This window comes from Nyctibius grandis, chromosome 2, assembly GCF_013368605.1.
Source record: "Nyctibius grandis isolate bNycGra1 chromosome 2, bNycGra1.pri, whole genome shotgun sequence".
In the NCBI taxonomy this organism is placed as follows: domain Eukaryota; kingdom Metazoa; phylum Chordata; class Aves; order Nyctibiiformes; family Nyctibiidae; genus Nyctibius; species Nyctibius grandis.
Window position 1 is genome coordinate 65,778,569 of NC_090659.1, and position 18,761 is coordinate 65,797,329.

The window sequence follows — 18,761 nt, forward strand, 5'->3', positions numbered from 1 at the left end:
AGCACACAACTGTACACAGTGTTTCCAAAAGAAATGGAATTCATCATTGAGAAATAGTGAAACAGATTAATAGCAAGGTTGTAAGGTTAAAAGTACGTAACTCTACATTACAAAAGACATAAGAAAAGTGGTATCACCTCAAACGTGGAAACAAAGAAATTCTGGCACTATGCCTGTCATATGACAGCGAATAAATGATTTGCACCTCTGTGAGAAGTTCACAGGCATTACAGTCTAGAAGTTAAATAGCACCTATCTGTGATAGATAGATGTAGATATATCGACGTATCTACCTACCTATTTATAATCATAGATCCAACTTCTGATGTACTGGAATTTTATCAGTACAACTCAAGTATTTCAAACTATAAAATATCAAACGGACAACAAATTAAAAAGACTTTCTAATCTACACTTGGAAGACACAACTTGGGAAAAGTATTATGGAAAGTATCACAAAAAATGTGCTTGGTGGCTCACAGCATTGAGTATACACCCCATTGATTAAGACTTGCACATCAATACATCACTGACATTCTCAAAGTTATGTTTCAGGAAGTTGAAATCCTACATCCTCCTTTTTGCAATCAATGTGGACATGAGCAGTGACCATATCCAACCACCACCACCTACAAGCAAGAGCTCAGTTAGACCCCATCTGCCAATATGCTGAACAAGTGAAAATTAAAGCTAGGTATAAGAAAGTGGCTATATTACAAAAGGGCCTCAAAACGCTGTTATGTTAGCACGTTCAGGGGCCTAATTACAACCAATACAGTCATAAAGATCAGCACATTGGATGTTGTCCTGGTAAAGGTGGGAAACAGACTTGTGCTACTGTGAGAAAGTCAGTAAGTCATGAAGAAATGAAAATGGAAGGTCTTCCCTCCCCCGTTGCCAATCAATCAGGATATGTGTCAAGCTGATGGGTCATGGCAATGCTGCAACATTCTCTTTTTCATGGAGGTGAGGAACAAATAACCTGCATTAACCAAATGGTCTTTTCTCAGTGTTTCATCTGACCTCCTGCCACAGAAGACTATATACATACAGGCTCTACTCACCAACTACATACTGCAGAATATAAACAGAAGCAGAAGGGGGAAGACCAATCTTATTTACAAGGTACTTAAATTCCTCACATTTTACCCTAAAGGATTCACTGATTGACAGGCAATTATTAGCACCTCAGTCACCAGATATAAAGCAGTACTGCACAGCACATCGGAGGCCTAAAAGGTTTGCGGCTGGTAACGTGGAATTGTCTTTGCTTGTACTTCAAGTGATTTTTATTTAGATTCATACTTGGGTCATCTTTCAAATATAATGGAGCCAACTACATACACACAAACCAAGAGACAAATACAAAAGGATGTTTATCTAGGGATTGCTTGAGCACATACTGAAATGATATCCTTGGTGGAGTGGGCAGGAATTAAGCACGTGCTTCAATACTTTTCTGAGCTTGGTGTTTAAGAGGAGAAACAAACACTGGTTGATGACAGTGGCAAATAATGAAAATGCATTTTATCATGGTATGCCAGATTAGCCCATCAATGCCAAAATAACTGGAGCAGTTCTTAGTTCCACTGAGCCATTTTACTCTCCACACATTGGGGAAAAGTGCTGCAGTAGGGAAGGTGACAGAAAAAGTAAACCTTGATTGAAAGCTAGCTTGAAAAAAAAATCTAAAAAACAATGGTGGTGTTTTACACAGCCACAGGACATGAAACTATGGGTTATCATCCTAGCTTTACACGTGTCTCAAATCATTCCTCATCAACATACATGTTCCATGCGCTAAATAAAATGAAGCCAGTGGTTAAAATCAAATACGTAATGGCTATACCTCTGTCAAAACACACATCACAGTTGCTTGCTACAATTTGGTGGTGGGAATGCACAGGAGTGCTGGCAAGCTGTGGGTGCCCAGCTGAAGAGGGTCAGGCTGGGCTCTGCACTTGGCTGGCCGGCCGTGATCCATCCCACCAGGAGTATCTGCTTTACTTCAGGCTCCCATCATGCACTGATGTTAACCCACAGGGACTGGTGCTGAGGTTGGTGCCTACAGAGACTTGGGCCGTCTGAGCTATACTGCTTTAAAACATGCCCACTACCAGGGATAAAACAGGTCAAATCAGTACTTTTCAACTGATTAAGAAAGTCCGTCCCAGAGGACAATTCAAATCATAGGTGAGCTGAACTGCCTGCTGACTCTTTCTTTGTTGACTACCTAGACAGCATAAGATGACCTAAAATCGCTAGTTAGAGACTTTAACCTAACATGGGGGGGCTCCCCTCTTTTTGAGGAGGATAAATGGCACTCAGTGTATCCTGAAGATACTCCTCCTCTACTCCTTTTCTCTGGAAACTGCTGAGTAACAAACTCATGCCATTTAGTGTTCTGCATCTGCTTCAAAAGAAACAGTTCCCATCCCTGTACACTGTGTTTTAACAGCAAGGAAGAGTACAGCAGTGTTAAGATGCTCCTGGGTATGTTCCTCCTTTGTGGAGTACCAAGAAGTGAAAACGACTCAAATTACAGAAACTGAGAGGAAACATCAACCATTACTGAAGGTGACTGAAATTCTGCTGGAAAAACTCATGTGCTCACTCTAACTCAGCTCTTAAGGGTTATATTGTTCTCAAGGTTTATAGGTTTATTTTTAGAAATTAAAATGTCTTAAGAGCCAGAAAAGTGCCTTTTTCAATATCTGGAACATTGCAGGGCTTATTCTCTCTTAGGCCTGCTCCATAGACTGCTCTGCAGTCAGGGGAAGCTTGTGACATCCAGATCCCCGTTACTCTGTTTTAAGGGAAGATGAGTGTTTTCTAAACTCCAGGCCAGCAGATGAAACCCAAGCTGTTGCCCCTTTGTCCTTTGCATTACTGAGCGTACCACTTATGAAGGCTCTTTAATAAGAAAGTATCTGACAGAGCTACCGCTGCTGTGACCACACAGTTAAGTCTAGGTTAACTTTCCACAGTCACAGTGGTTGCTACCAAAAAGTTTTGGTCAGAGAAAAACACGTAAGACAAAATGACACAGGGGACAGATAGCACCAGATGAAGTGGCAGGAGTTTTCATATGCAATTCACTGATGACTGAAGTACCTTAGATTGGAGAAGAGTTTAATAAGGGTGGCCCTCCCTTCTCTCCCCAGCTGTGAATCAGGCACAGTCACGCTGTTGAGCTAAAAGAGATATGGGATGAAGATTCTGCTCTGCTTTCCCTCAACATAAGAACAAACCCCCACTGACTGCTGTGAAAGCTTGAGGGGGACCAGCTCATCAGGCTGCACTCCTCTTCCCCATTAAATAAAACTAGCTGAAGCGCTGGATACAGTTTGTTAGAATTAAAGATCTTGAAAACTAGTTATACATCAATCACAAATTTATGTACAAACATCCCTGAACGCAGTACCAAAGAATTTGAGGAGGAAAGAAAGAAAAAAACAACTCAGGAAGAGAACCAATGTCACACATCATAACCAATAATTCTGCCTGGCTAAAGACAAACATGACAGGGAGAAATGTTTGCTTTGACTTCACAGCTTCAAAATGCGTGCCCACAGCAGGAGTGGCAGTGAGTGGCAGGGATTTGGGAGAATGGTGCACCATCTCAATGAACCAATTTCCTCATATTTAGGACAAAGCATCAGCCAGCAAATGGACAGAACAATTAAACCAGTGACAGCTTTACAGCAAAATACCAGTTAGAATGAGTAAAAGCCTTCAGTACAGGTAAAACTAAAAATAATAATAAAAAAAATTAATTCCATGCATACACAGTTAAATGGCTTGACATGCTTATAGTCTCATCAAGCTTAGTGTTGGTTTAGTAGCCAGCAACCTCTCCAGTTGGTAAAGGTCCATGCTTTATCGGTGTACTGCAGTATTAAGACAGCAGTGAGTGTGAAATCAGACAGTAACTGCTGTTAGCCTACATCAGGGTATACTCACATCTTAAGAACAAAGAGTGAACATTACAGCCTGGGAAGAATACAAGGTCACTGGGCATGAGTCCTTTGTCTAGCCTTGATCTTCCCAGACAGAAATAAAGCAACGTATAGAAGGATTCCCTGCTGTACGCAGGGTTAGGGTTGGCTTGCTTTTGTTTGCTTGTCTTTAAACCAACATGAGACAGTGCTATAATGGAGTTGAAAATGTTCAACCCCATGTAAGCTTATGCCACAGATACTGTCCATTTCAACAAGACATCTCCCCAAGACTGCAGTGATCCTGTTTACGAGCTACGGCAGGCAGATATGATCATCGTTGGGTGCAGCCTTCAATAGGAAAAGAAGGGCAATCCGATTGTGCTCAATGGAGCCCAAATGCCCTGGAAAACAGACCTTCTTCGCCCCTCCCTCCACTCTTCTGCTCTTCAACATGGTGTGGTTTCTCAACTTGAGACTCACAACCTGGTGCGGGTTTTCTCCGATTCTGAATTGAGGAGTGCTCTATGAGACAGGATCACTGTAATAAGAGGAATTAGGTACTCCCAATACAAATAGGTATTTCTGCAGTAAAAGGACATTGAGACAGTGCTCCAAACAATGCAAGGAACAGAAGATACACCATGCTTTGAGGATAGACAGAACATTGAAAAGGCTTTTTCTCCCAGAGAGGTACATGCTGACAAAACAGTCCATACAATGAAATAAAAAATGTTTCTTTTTAAACGGTATTAAACAAATGACAAAAATGAGAATGAAGTCCCCAGCATCTTCAATTTCAAAAATTAATTTTGGCTATTGAGATTTATTAAAAAAACCTATACATGTGCACACACAGAAATCAGGAAAGGGCTGGATAGGTGAAACACTGCAAAGCTTATGAATTTTTGTTAGTGGGTCCAGGTGAGTTTTTTAGCACGAAAGGGGAAAAATAAGGATTCAGCTAATCAAAGGTCTTTAAATGCCTCATGGAAAAGCAACAGGCATGAGCTCTAACATTCACTGAACTAAACAGAGAGACCTACCTCTGATCTTGCTGTAAACCATCAAAGGCAAAAACCTGTTTTCTTCTCAAAACAGGATTTGCAGCATTTTAAAGAAAGCATCTAATCTAATCTTAACAAGCTTGAAAGCTCTTGAATCAGAAAGCATTCATTTGCCTTCAACCTTCCATGTTCAGTCAGTGACAGCTGTATCATTACTGGCTTTAGAGTTAATTTTTATCAGTAGGAACTGTGGATTTTTATGGTTCTCAGGAGCCAAAACTTTACAAAAAAAATCATCCATAAAAATTACACCTTAAAACTCTATCATTCTAAAGCAAACTAAGTATTTACCATCATGTCATGCAAATTTATGATCCTAAGGTCTTCACCCCCTTTACTGTAATAACACCACCATTATTTACACTCATACTTGTGAAAACCATGCCTGTGAATACCCAGCTTAGCCAGGCACACAGGCTTTCCAGATCTCATAACACTTACAAGAAAGTGCTCACTGCTTTTAATAACAAACAACATAAAACAAGCTTATTCTACAAGCTCTTTATAGACCACAGAATTAGAACAGAAGACAAAATACTCTAAAGAACTACATGTCACCCAAACTAGGCTTTTTATTCATATGATGCCTTTGATTTTTAAGTAGATTTTCTATGTTTCAAAATATCAATGGCACCACACAGCCTAACTGTAGGGAGGAACACAGAAGATGCTTTTGTTCAGGATCTACATGTTGCACAAGAATTATTTCCCTTATAAGTAAATAAGATATGTGCCCTTGTCTAGGCATATTTCAGCAACTATAGAAATTACTGAAACAGAAGAGGAAAGATCTTGTACATTTTAATTTCCTAGTATTTAAATTTCCTTCCTTTCCAGAACCTGACAGCATGGGCAAACATTTTTCCTAATGTAGCTTGACTGAAACCAGAGTCTGCTGCTACCCACAGCTGAGAAAAGGTACACATCAGTCTAATCTTCAGGACCTGCCGATGTTAACACTGTGCATCAGCCACTTACAATCAGAAATGCCCAAATCATCATCATCAAGTAGGAGACACCAACAAGTAGCTGGGTTTCTGACAAAAGGACTGTTCTCCTACCACTTGTGTCTGACAGCAGCTAACAAATGAAAGGTGTATATATTAAAAATTCTTCCAGAAGATTCAATTTCCCTCATATATTTAGGGTCTCTCTTATTTGGTATGGAGAAGAGGATTGATCCCCTAAACAAAGAGGAAAGCAATGTGCTAAAATGTACAGAACCTGCCATAAGAAACGACACCATTCACAGAGAGAGAAGCATTATTGGAAGACTAAAAGGGACTTTGGCTTCCTACGCTTTATACATGCCTAAACACAGAACCTCTTTCCTTCACACTCACTGCCCTTTCCAGCCAGTAACAACCACACTGCTGAATGAGGTGGATCTCCAGCGGTCCACATCCTTGTGCACAAAGGTAAGTGACACCCAACTCCTTCACACATGTGTGGAATTCAAGAAAAACTTGGACTGTTAATTTGTTTTTCCTCATTAGAAGTTAAATTGCAGCAATTACAATTTCATTCTAAAGTCACCTCTGACAGCAGTCTAATGCCTCATTATGACAAATGAGACTAGTTAAACAAACATGGTTTTTGACACAATATATAGGTCAGCCATCCTTTCTTCTCTTGAAGAACTGTTCCAGAAATAGCTACAATTCATGCTAATTGCATATAAATCATACTGATGAGAACTGAATCACTGGTTTTCAATATTCAAAATCAGGTTTGCTTCATCAGTTCAACTGATCAACACAGTTCTTGCTTTCCGAGTACCCTAAGAAACTACTGAGGCTTTAAACTCTCAGGAAAAGAGTGGAAAGCATGCTATGCCAAAGGGAACTGTAAATAAATAAGGCTAGACATTTTTAGTGTGCTTAAGATATTTCCTATTCTTCCCTTCACCTTTGTCTTCCCAACCCTGGAGACCCCTAGAAGAAATTTCGAACTGACTATGGATACTCTGCATGTGTGCGTTTATTGTGGGACAGAAGATGACAGAATTTAAAACACCTCTGCTTCTTAGTGAAGAAAAGAAGGAGCTATAAACAGGTTTTAGATCTAACCCATTTTCCATTTGACTTTGGCTGGTCACCACCAACTAACTGCATGCACAGATAGAGAGCAGAGAGGAACTTCAGGCATGAATGCTACTGCTTCAGAATGAATACAGCTGCTTCAACTAATAAAAGCTGCTCCACAAGCATCTGTGCAAATAGAAACCAGCCCTACAAATATACATGGGGAAAAACCCAGGTCCTAAAGCAGTCTGGTCTAATAATACTAGCCCCATTTAGTAAACTAATTCACAAACCATTATTTTTTCACCCTTTGCTGTGTTTAAATGATTACGGTCAGCATTGATGATGCTGCTCTGTTGAGAAAATTGTCTAATTTTGCATGCCCTTTAATCTTGAAGCAAACTGGTAGATTTAATTTTTCAAACTATTAACATGTAACTCTCTCATTACTCTCATCCTTCTACTTTATAACTGATCTCATCTTCATTTAGCTCACATAATGTACATGCAAATATAGCAAATAAAAATTTTCAGTTACATGTTGACATTTTTCAGCTATAGAAATTTCTCTTCTAGTTTTTCTTTGATGTAATTTGTATTTAGCATGCACTACAATGGTTAATGGGATGGTACATGTTAGGCAGGCCTATGAGCTATGGGTGATTTGAGACAACGGCAGTGCTAGGTGCAAATCATCCTCTGAGAACACCCCTCTGTCATGCACGAGGAATATGTTTGCCAGGGGATATGCACTTAAACCGAAAACAGTGCAGTCTCGGCCATTTAGATATCAATTACTCAAAACTCCATACCGGCCGTATCCTACATAGGTCCTGGCTCCTACGCCAACTTGCCACTATTCAAATTTCCTTCATTTAGCTAAATTTATTCCCAAATTTTATATCCCAGGTCACTGAGAAAAACTACATTCTAGGAAAGGCTGATATGAAAAAAAACCTCCAGGAGAAGATCCCAACATGACACAGTAAGTTTGAACTGCTGCTGAGCTGGAGAAAACTTAGAATTGTCTGACGTGACTTTTCTCATCCACTGTAGCAGATGACAGAACGTGGTGAAGTACTTGGAATAGCAAAGCAAGAATCAGAGTGCCTTTTATCCATAGACTAACTACATCTGCACATTACTTTGGGACAAACTCCTAAACTGCTTTTGCAACTAGTCTCCGTATTCATCCAACTATGTGGACAGAGTTGGTTCAGAATAGTGATAAGATATCTGGACAGCCCAACAAGAGCCTTCCTCCACATCCTCTGGAAGGACAGGAGAAGGGTGGCTCAGGACTACTCATTCGGAGTAGACATAGCTGCTCGGTCTTGCTGGGATTCAGCTCCCTCATTTGTAGCAACTGCCTAAGCATATCTGGGCACTTCAAGAGTACGGGACTTAAAAGTTAATTCTTGTGAATAAAAAATTTAGAATGGTGAATCAAAAGTACCATCAGTCACACTCCAAAATCTACTGGAATTGGTGGGAGAATCAAATCTTTTACTTTGCCTCTAGCTACCTCTGTTAGACTTGAGACATGGGTATGCTTAGACCACTGCCACTGACCAGGTTATGCAGATTAATCAATGCTTGCAACGACTACCTTGAACTGACATGCTCCTCTTCCTCTGTGTGCTTTGTGGACTAGAACAACAAGAATTCTCCCATCTCATCTCACTCGCACTCTTGCCCAAAGGTTTCTGTTCTTTCCTCCAAGGCCTTTCTGTATTTGTCCCACAGAAACAAACTCCCAGATGAATTCTGAGGGACCCGATCCTATGTGAAAATGTCAATTTAAAACTGCTCTCTCACTTAACATTCTTGGCAAGCACCCAGATATGAACCACATGTCTGGTGGAGGAATTTGGTCCACAGACTGTTTTTAATTAAATGCTTGTCTACTGATATTAAACTGAACTTCAGTAGCATAAGAATGCTGCAAAAATGATTCATCCTAAATGAAATGATTTCCTATGCAATTTACAAACTTCATTTCTTCAAACTGGAAGAATTCCACGTGTTAAAATGACAACCACTTAAACATTTAAAGTTGAAAAAAGGCCAGATGACAGAAAATAGTCAGAGAGAAATCCTCATATTTAATTTTTGAGAATAATATTCAAAAGGAAAAAAAAAACACTGTTGAGATACTTCATTAGCAACTAAGCTAACTCCAGCTACCAGCAGGTCTGTTCTTGTAAAGTTATAAATCCATTATCTTTGTAGGCATATGGGAGAAGAAATCAGGCCTGAAAACAGTATTTGAGAGGATGCAAAATAGTAAACACCACTTATAAAATTTTATATTCACTTAAATCCAAACAATATGAAATCTATTCACTTTTCTTAAGTAGCAGAAACGACTGCAAATCCTTTTGTTGAAAATCCATTACTTGAACTCTAATTTTACTGGCTAACAAAGCAATTAATTCATCTGTCCAGATTGCTATTACTTACTGCATAAGATAACTACTCGTACTTTTGCTGCACAGGCAGCAAAATAATCAAAAGGAGACTCATGCGCCGGCTCCCCATGCTCATGCTATCTGCTAACGCAGACTTCAACTGGCTATATTTAATCTTAAATATTGAGAAGTTCAAGGCAATTATTTTACAGCTATTCTAAATCCAAAACAGAAACTGCCTTCTTTTAAATAACATACAAGCAAGCTTTTCCCTAATTACCAATCTCGCTCTTTCTGGATTCATGCTTTAAACTACAGGAACAAACGAGAGCATTCCCTGTCACCAAAATATCACTGCCTAAAGAGATGCTTTAAATCATTCCTGTTCAAAGATAGGTATCTAATCTTTAAGAAAACCAACACACTAAAGGGGATGAGCAGGTTAAAACTCGTATTTACACAAAGGTATAGTTTACTGCAAAAAAGTAAAGTATATAACAAGACATGCCTAACTACTGTAGGTATCTTTTTAAATATCCTTCACTCAGATTAAACTCCGTTAAAATGTGCACAGACCAAGGCATTAGAAAAATTAAAAAGACTTGTTATTATTTTTGTAAAAACGATCTTGAAAATTTTATATTGTCTAGATTTACAAAGTCCTGTAACTTGTTCATCTGTACTTACGTAGGTGGATTAATCTATGCTGCATGCACGTACTGCATGATGCAGGTCACTGCAAGTGACCTGCAGTTCAGTCAATGCTGTTGTTCATCACTTAAAATTCCCAAATTTACTTCCCTTCCCCCACAAGAAAAATACATAAAAGTTAAAATTAAGGCCAGTGTTAAAGAGCACATCTTGTCTATCAGCTCTAATAACTGCAGGACACTTTCCATACAGGAGACCTTTCATCTGGATTTGCTTAATTAACTCGGAGAAACTAGAATCAGATTTTATTAGTATACAGCCTTAATGCTCAATACTTTTAGCCTGTGAAAAGGAAGTTTACAAAGAATTAGTCTGTCTGTCCCTCTGCACATGTGCCAAAATTTCGCTACTCTATGTACAGTACAGAAGACAATTAGCCTGGACCACAGTTAGTCCCATCATTCTCTGTGTCAGGGGATGAAAAATTTATGAGGTGGCACTATTAAAAAAAACAGCCTACGACAGACTAATTGGATCCTGTACAGATAAAGATTTTTCATGATCAAAGCAAAAAATAAAATCAAACAGTCACCATCTCCAAACCCTCCACCAAAAATCAACTACAACAGAACTTTGATGTGTCTGTGAATAATTCCACTGAAAGAATAAGGGGGAAAAAAAAATCTCTTGCAGTTAATCTTTATACCACACTGATAAAGGATAGAAAGGATTGCCTTGCAAGTAATACTCATACCACTCTTCATTAGAGCTGTTTCAATCTAAGTTCTTTTCACTTGAATTATATCTTTCATCTTGTTCTCTTTCTCGCCCAAGGAAGAGTTTGGAGTTTCAAAATCTCCATCACCAAATCAGCCTGTTGAATCCACTGAAGAAAAAGCCAATACTGTCATTGTTCCTGTATACATGCCTAATTTGAATCCTCAGTTCATCAGTTAAGATTATTAAACATGTTATGAAGATGAATAGACCAAACACATTCTTGCCATGAAAAGATTTTCCATCATATTTCAAGATTTCAATAAGTCTTGGTCTTAAATATCAAGCTGCCTGCATTTGGCTGTAAGTTTAATTTTTAACCCTAACTCTGTTGAGGCACTCAGAAGTTGCTCTCCTTATACGGGAGAGAAAAAAATATTGTCATAGTCATACAAAAGAACACAACGTACCTATTTAATTTCATTTTTGTTTGTTTTGTCAAAATATCTAGTCAAGTGTCAAAGAAGCTACCACATATACCTAAAATATGACTTCATACAAAGAATAGGTGAGTGTATAAAGTCTTACAAAGGTACCTAAATCTGTAATAATTTCCCTCTCCTCCTGCCTTTCAGAGGAGATGCATTACTGTTAAGCTTCACTGAGACACATCCTTATTATTGTATTTCTAGCATCCCTTCCCTCTGGCTGGTCAGTACAATGATAACATTTGAAATAGCCCATGTGCTGAAATTATTACCAGCCCCTCTTCACAAGCCCCAGAAGATGCAATCACTCTAATGAGCAATCACAGTATCCACTGGTCTCATATGCCCCGGTCTCTAGCAGCTGAAGACCTGCACACCATCTTCATCACTGAGGCCAACAGACACATTCTCCTCTACCTCCTCATCAAGCTGAAGGCTTCCAAAGGAGTACTTATTTCTAGGCATGGGAGAGGAGCTCAGCACAATGGGATTTCCAAACACCAGGGGGTGAGTGAATGGGTTAATGATTTCCGAGTCAGAATCGCTAGATTCTGTCCCACTGCTGGTGGAGCCCTCCATCATCTGGATTGCAGCCATGTGATCCATCATGCCACTGGCACGCAGTGACTGCACGACTGGGCTCTGCTTTGACTGTGCCCCAGCTGGCATACCGTTGGCCATCATTTTGCCTTCTGGAGAAGACACCTTAGCCACCCCGCCTCCTTTGCAACGTCTCTCTGATTTATACTCCTGCCCAGGGGTTGAGGATATCTGGCTCAGGATAAATGGATCTGTAACTGATTTATTGTAGAGATTTGGGTTTTTCTGTGCACAAGGCCATTGAGAACCTGGAGAATATCTGCCACACCCCTGGCAGCTACTGGCATGGCTATCCTCCTCCTCAGTCCTCACCCTATAGCCATGTCCATTTTCTGAGACATAACCCTGAGAGACAGTTCTACTCAGGCTCATGTTAGGGCTTGACCCTTTGCTACTGGGAGGCAATGGAGTGGCCAGCGGACTACGGCTCCCTGGCCCTTTAAACATTTCGTCAACCAGGGAGCTGTGCCTTGGCATCCTGGGGCTTCCTCCAGTGCAGAAGGAGAGATTAACTGGGTTATCATCAAGGTACTCTTCAGAGAGATACTGGGAAGACTTTATAGAGGCTGAGGAATCCCTGTATCTAGTTCTATTGCGATTTTCATCTCTATAGTGAATATAGGCACCACTGGTCAAATCACCCTCATAATTGTCATTTGTTTGGGAATATGACCGGGTTATTTGTCCTCTGAGGAGATCATACTCGCTATCTACATCACTGCAGTCAATGAAAGGAATGGAGGTGCTGCTGCCATGAGCAGCCCTGGAAGCTGGACCTGTGCTTGGTTGCTGTGACTGAGGTCTGTTCTGCTGCATCCTGTCCTTAGCAGCCTCCTCTTCTTCCTCCACTGTTGATACCACTGCTCCATCCACCTTTCTGCCTTCTTTTGGGCTCTTCTTCAAGGAAGGGCTCTTGTGCTGTCCAGTGTCTTCTGTTGAAGCCTTCAATTCCTTCCCTTGCCGGCAGCTCTGCACTGCTGCAGCATCATTGTCATCTCCATAGGCAAAGCCAGAGCTCTGGAAAGACAACGGAGGGAAGGCAAGGGGGAGACAAAGGGGGTAGGGGGGTGGAAGGGGAGAGGTTTGGGAGGGAAGGGAGTCAGAGGGAAAAGGCTATATGTAATTATGCACCAGAATTTTGCACTGCATCTTGCAGCTACATAGGAGTCTCTTGAAAGCAGAAGAGGTAACCCAAGCTTCAAAATGAATTAGAAGGAAAAAAAAGAGGCCTCTGATCTTAAGAACAGAAAAATACATAAGATAAACAAGGGAAGAGAAGGCAGACAGAACATGGTGATATGTAAAAAGGGGTATTTTAGGTGTTTCAATGCCCTAAGGCATCCATCAACACTAAGAACATCAACCTGTTCGCACTACTCTGAGAAGCTGGAGGGACAAAAAAGATAAATGCATAATACAAATTTTCCACTGCCTACTTACATACACTAAAAAAGCCACATGTGGGCTTTTAAACACCCCACATTCAATCCCTGGAGCATACCTTCCACTAATTCCTGGGCTGGCTTTTCTGCACACAGAAATGTGTCGCATCTGCCCAGTAGCCATGCTCCCTCTACCCGAGCTTGTCTTAGCAATATTAAAATGCTAAAAGATACTTGAAAAGGGCTGCATTTATAGGAGAATTCTCTGAAGTTCTTAGCTTTGCAGGAATGAGAGAGCCTGTGACTATCAAAAGGAAGCAATGCAAAGAAGGTGAATGTGCGGGTAGCATTCTTAAATACATTAACCTAATAGCTTGCTCCTGCCATTTAAGCTCTACCTAATGTGAAGTTAGGTGATAAAAGGTTCGCCTCCACAAACACATGAGAACAGAGAAACACTGGCAGGTGGAGCAACCCCATTAACTTAGTCAGGGAAATGGAGCTCCCTGACCTGCCTTCTCTGGGGGCTGTCCCAGGAGAGCCACCAGCCCATGGCCTGGGTGTGTCTGGGATGCCAGCAAGGGGAGAGCCCAGAGCATGTGCATATTGGTTGGGTGGGTAGGTCAACGTGCAATTGGTAGCAAACATTAAACTGGACTAGCTGGCGAGTAGGATAAGAGAGTTGGGAGCCAAGTACTGGAGTAGCCATAAGTCAGGCCAGACACTGGAAAGACCATGGGGTCTGAAGGTCAATTACTGGTAATGTCGTAAGTCTGGACCAGCTATTGGAGAGATACCTTTGATGTGCATGTGTCTGTGCATGAAGTAACTGGGAACCAGGGTACCCAGCTATCAGTTACTGGGTAGACTGGGTGTCTAAGATGAATTACTGGAGGAACCCATTTTGTGTGTGTGTATCTAGAGATCTGAGTACCAGTAATTGCAGTAGGGCTGTGAGCCTTGGGGGCTTGTATGTCCAGGTACTAGCCAGTGGGAGACTTGGGGATCCAGGAGCCCGCTACTGGATAGACTGAGAGTCTAAGGCCAGTCACAGGAGGGATTGATATAGTATATATGTATACATATTTTCCACTAATGAACTTTCATCCTGAGCAGCCAAAAAGTGGAACAGGATGAGGCCACTGGCACTGTTTGCACTTGTGGGAGTGCTGTTTTCTATTTGTGTTTACCTGTGTGCCTGGCTGTGTGTATATGTGTATATATAGTGTATATGTACATTTATGCGGGTGCCTATTGTCAATACATGCTCAGCCTTACTACTAGCTGGACCTGGGAACATGCAGCTGCTGCAACCCCGCCAATATTGGGCTACTGGATTTGCAAACTCCTAACGCGTAGCAGCTGTTAACATAAGACAAATACATTAGGTATCTACCAGAGACAATGGCTTAAAAGTTCAGAGCTGTAATTTTTCTGAGGAAATAATTCTTCTCCTCCCTGGTTAATACAACAAAACACCTCGTCATGGGCAACCAAGACTCCCCAGTGAAGGAAAAGAATTAAACTGTTCCCAGATGCAATAACCAGCTACAACCTAGGACCCTAGCAGTAACACTGGATTGCAGTTTTTCAGATGGTCATTGGTACAGCTCAGAGAAGCTCACTATTTATATTTGTCTGGTTGTCTGGAAGCAATGCTGTTCCACAGTGGAAATGAACCTGTTCCACTTGCAAAACCTAAAACTTAGACACCCAGGGCTCCTCAGGTCCCAGTTAAATGGAAAGTGAGCAGAAAACTACGCTCCTAGAGTTTCAGAAGAGCAATCAGTGGAGGGTAATTTAACAAGAAATGTTTAAAAGGCATGATCCAGAGTTTCATCAACATCACTGACTTGTTTTGGCACCTCTGTACGCTGTTCTGAAGGCTGTGCAGTCAGACTCCTGATGGAATGAATCTTGCTGTGTTTCCTGGAGATAAAAGGAAAATCACAGTAAGAAGCCATTTCAGTTTTTTCTACAAATAGAAATCAAGAGACATTCCTCCTTTAAAACAAAACCTTTGAATAGCAGCTTTCATAAAAGTTTGCTCCAAAACAGATTAACATTCCTCCTTTCTGTAAAATTTAAATGTGCTATGTGTTGCAAACATACCATTGTAAGAAAAGGGAGAGGCACTGAAGTAAAAATGGTCTATCACCAGAACATGAGTCATAAGAAATAAACTGTTGGCATGGTCTTTGTGGCATTTTGGCCATTACTTTCAGCTCACCAGGAGCAAGATGAGTTCAAACAGAACTGGCCCGAGCAAGTTGGAAGCTTTCCCTGGAGACCTCTCCCTTGAGGTTGGCTATACCTATTCCTGTTACTTTCAGTTTTATTCTGAGGTGAATATGTCTGTTCATGTACATTAACCACATCCCACCAAAGAGGGTGCAAATCAATATGGGAGGAAGTTAACCTGTGATGACAGGACAATCACTGCTGAAAAACAGATTGAAGACTATTGATTTTCAGTAAACTATAAGTTATGTCAACTTCTGCCAAAACATTCAGGACCAAGGGGCTACTACACAAGTGATAAACTGACAAACCAGCAAAGAACAAATTTTTTATTTAGACTGGTGCCAAGATCTTAAAATATAACTAACTGGAAATCATGACTTTTCTTTGATTAAAACATACTGGGATCATTCCTCTATTTCCTCTCACCTTTCAAACTGCACTTTTTTGTGCCCTCCTTCTTTAACATAGTCAAGAACTTGCTTCTGAGTCCGACCACTGGAAGAAAACCACAGTTAATATATTTAATACAATATACCACCTGGTCATCATAAACATGTATGTTTATGCATAAACCTGCGTATGAAGCCACAGCAACCAGAAAAGTATTCATCACTAGAAGCAGAAACTCACCTAAGATCATAAGGAAGGGGACCTGGTCAGATATACACAGATTTTTATCATTTTGCATGTTACTTGCCTCTTTTTTTGCTACGGAGCTACTTTTTGATGCCATTTCAGAACTGCTTAAATTCAGTTGTGTGCCCTTTATAGGGTACTACATTACTGAGAAGTCACCGCAATAGAAAGCGAAGCAGGAGTTAAGTTTTCCTCTCATGAACAAAAACCATTCTTGAATCCTTTTGAGTCAAATAACAGCCTTACCTGGTATCAGTAAACCCTGGAACCAAGATGAAAACTGCTGAAATGCATTTCACGACTATTAAACACATCAACTAAACACACATACATTTGCTGCAGAGATTTAGTCTGGAAATTCCCTTCTGCTACAGGCCATGAAAAAGTAGTGAGAAAGCCTGTTGTGCAAAGTTATAAACTCCAAAGGGAAATGAGAGCAGTAAAGGAAACCCACACCTCAAGAATGCTCAATAGAGAACCAAATCCTTTCCACTCATTAGAGGCTTTCAACTAAGTGAATTACCACAAGGCCTGGAAAAAGTTACTGAATGGATGTAGCACAGATCACAGCGAGTGGAGGATGTAGCCAAAACCTGCTCTCCAAACCAGGAGGTAAGTTGAACGCACCTGCAGTCTTCTATTTACTCAAGTAGAAATGTAAGAAGTTATAGCATGTTTACCCTAACATAGGTTCTTCCACCTTAATTAATTTACTTTGCAGGCAGGAAACAAAGTGGGAAGAGAGTCAGAATGGCCATATCTACTGCGTTCCTGTGCAAGGCAACTGAAGCGTACAGTTTATCACAGCAAAGAGAGTTTATGGCTGTTCAGCTTATATCAGCTTCACAAACAAAATAAACTGTATAAATAAATTGATTGCCCCCCCAGCATACACAATACAGTATCTACAATGAGGCTTCTGCCAGTGTAAGAAAAAAACCCAATAACCCAACTATTAAAAACTTTTCTATAGCTCTAACAATGTCACAGGTAGACTCGGTCTTAGCATAGGTGGTCATCCCACATAAATCCTTTGCAAGCATAAAGATCTCAGCATAAAGAGAAGCCATTGCTTTTAACTGCGTAGAGATGAGTTTACCACAGGGACATGCAATGAAAATACAAATGTCTACTCTGACACATAGGAAAGATCCCATTCTAGAAGCAGAGGATTAAAAGAGTGCCAAAAAGTTACTAGCTGGTGTTGCTTGGGACACAGGAGGATTTTCTTACGTGAAGCCAGCTGGAACCTGTATACTTCATATCTTACCTCCAGAAAGCTACTTTGCAACAGATACTACAAAACGAATGCAGGCTTTTCCCCTACAGCATTCTTTGCATTGTTCTGGCTGAGAAGATGCAATGGAAAATACAAAGGAGCAAACTACAATGTAAAAAAGGGAAGGTGAAAATAACAGGTGGATGTGATTTTGAAATGAAGAGGCAACAAAGGTGGAAAGAAGAATGCAGGTCTTACCTGAACCTAAATGATGAACCTCTAGAAAAAAGAACAGGTTTAGGCTTTGGTTTAGGTTCCTCAAAAAGCCTGAAAAAGGCATGATGCTCCACACAGATCTTCCAGAAAGACTTGCAAAAATCTCGACTGGCCATAAGGAATTCCAGGGTGTCCTGGAATGAACTCTGAAAATTGAGATAGCGTTTGCAATGTAAGCAAGCAAGCAACATACATTGCAGAGATGCATTGACAAAGCAGGCGTTATGCTACCAAAAAAGGCTTTTTCCCTGACTCACTGGCTTTCAGGCGTAACAGGCCCTATCCTTCACACTTTGAGACATCACTGATTTGCTTGGCAGTATCAGAGTTACTGCTCAAACTTCCTTTCATTGACAAATATGACAGACATAAAACAGTGGTCTTAACATTAACGAGAAGAGGTGGTTCACACGCTATAACTTAAGAATTGATGGTATAGTACCACAATCACAGCCAGAAGATGACTTTGTGACATTCAGTTTATGTTTCCTTTGCTAGGACTGCTCACCTGAGATGCCAGGCTGATGTGGGCAGTACCAACAGTGAACATAAGCAACTAATTAAAACAAAAATCTTCTTGAGGTGATAAAAACATATGTTTGATCGGTGAGCAGAAATTTAGCAAATAACCTTTTGTCAACTTTATCAATTCCTGACAAGGACTTACATTCACATCAGGCCGCAGTTTGATGAGAAAACGTTTCCTCTTGAAGCTCAGCTTCCGAACCTTAGCCCAGTTGAAGGCATTGATCTTGGTGTGACCCTGCAGAGAACAAAGCCATCAGAGTTCAAGCATTCCAGATCTGAATGGAGAAATCTAAACCACTAAAGAAGCTTGTCATAAATTCACCATCTATTCACTTCACTTGAAATTATTATATTTCTTAGCATTCATCCTCTGATAATGCAATTCATAAGCATCTGGTGTCGTGACTGAAGGCAGGTACTTATGGTTAAACTCTTGCATATTTATAGGACTAGGTATACTGAGTTGATGTGAAAGTATCTGACTCAGTATCACTGCAAAAACGGGGTGGCACAGCTTTTGCCCAGATGATGTTATCCTGTTCCACTATGCAGACTCTGATTTTCAGTGGACTAAGTCACC

The 18,761-nt window shown here is 40.6% G+C and overlaps 1 protein-coding gene across 8 annotated transcripts in view; it reads right to left on the reverse strand.

Moving 5' to 3' along the window:
* The window catches only part of FARP1 (FERM, ARH/RhoGEF and pleckstrin domain protein 1), a 220,405-nt gene that overhangs the window by 36,227 nt on the left and 165,417 nt on the right, over window positions 1–18,761 (reverse strand). For 6 of the 8 annotated variants that reach the window (XM_068425054.1, XM_068425053.1, XM_068425048.1 and 3 more), the window contains exons 9-13: window positions 18,321–18,416; window positions 17,636–17,799; window positions 15,949–16,017; window positions 15,132–15,207; window positions 12,673–12,913 (exon numbers count right to left, since the gene is read on the reverse strand). In XM_068425054.1, coding sequence (XP_068281155.1) covers window positions 12,673–12,913; window positions 15,132–15,207; window positions 15,949–16,017; window positions 17,636–17,799; window positions 18,321–18,416 — 646 coding nt within the window. The remainder of the gene's footprint in view (window positions 1–12,672; window positions 12,914–15,131; window positions 15,208–15,948; window positions 16,018–17,635; window positions 17,800–18,320; window positions 18,417–18,761) is intronic. The other 2 variants (XM_068425050.1, XM_068425049.1) reach the window with 1 other exon arrangement.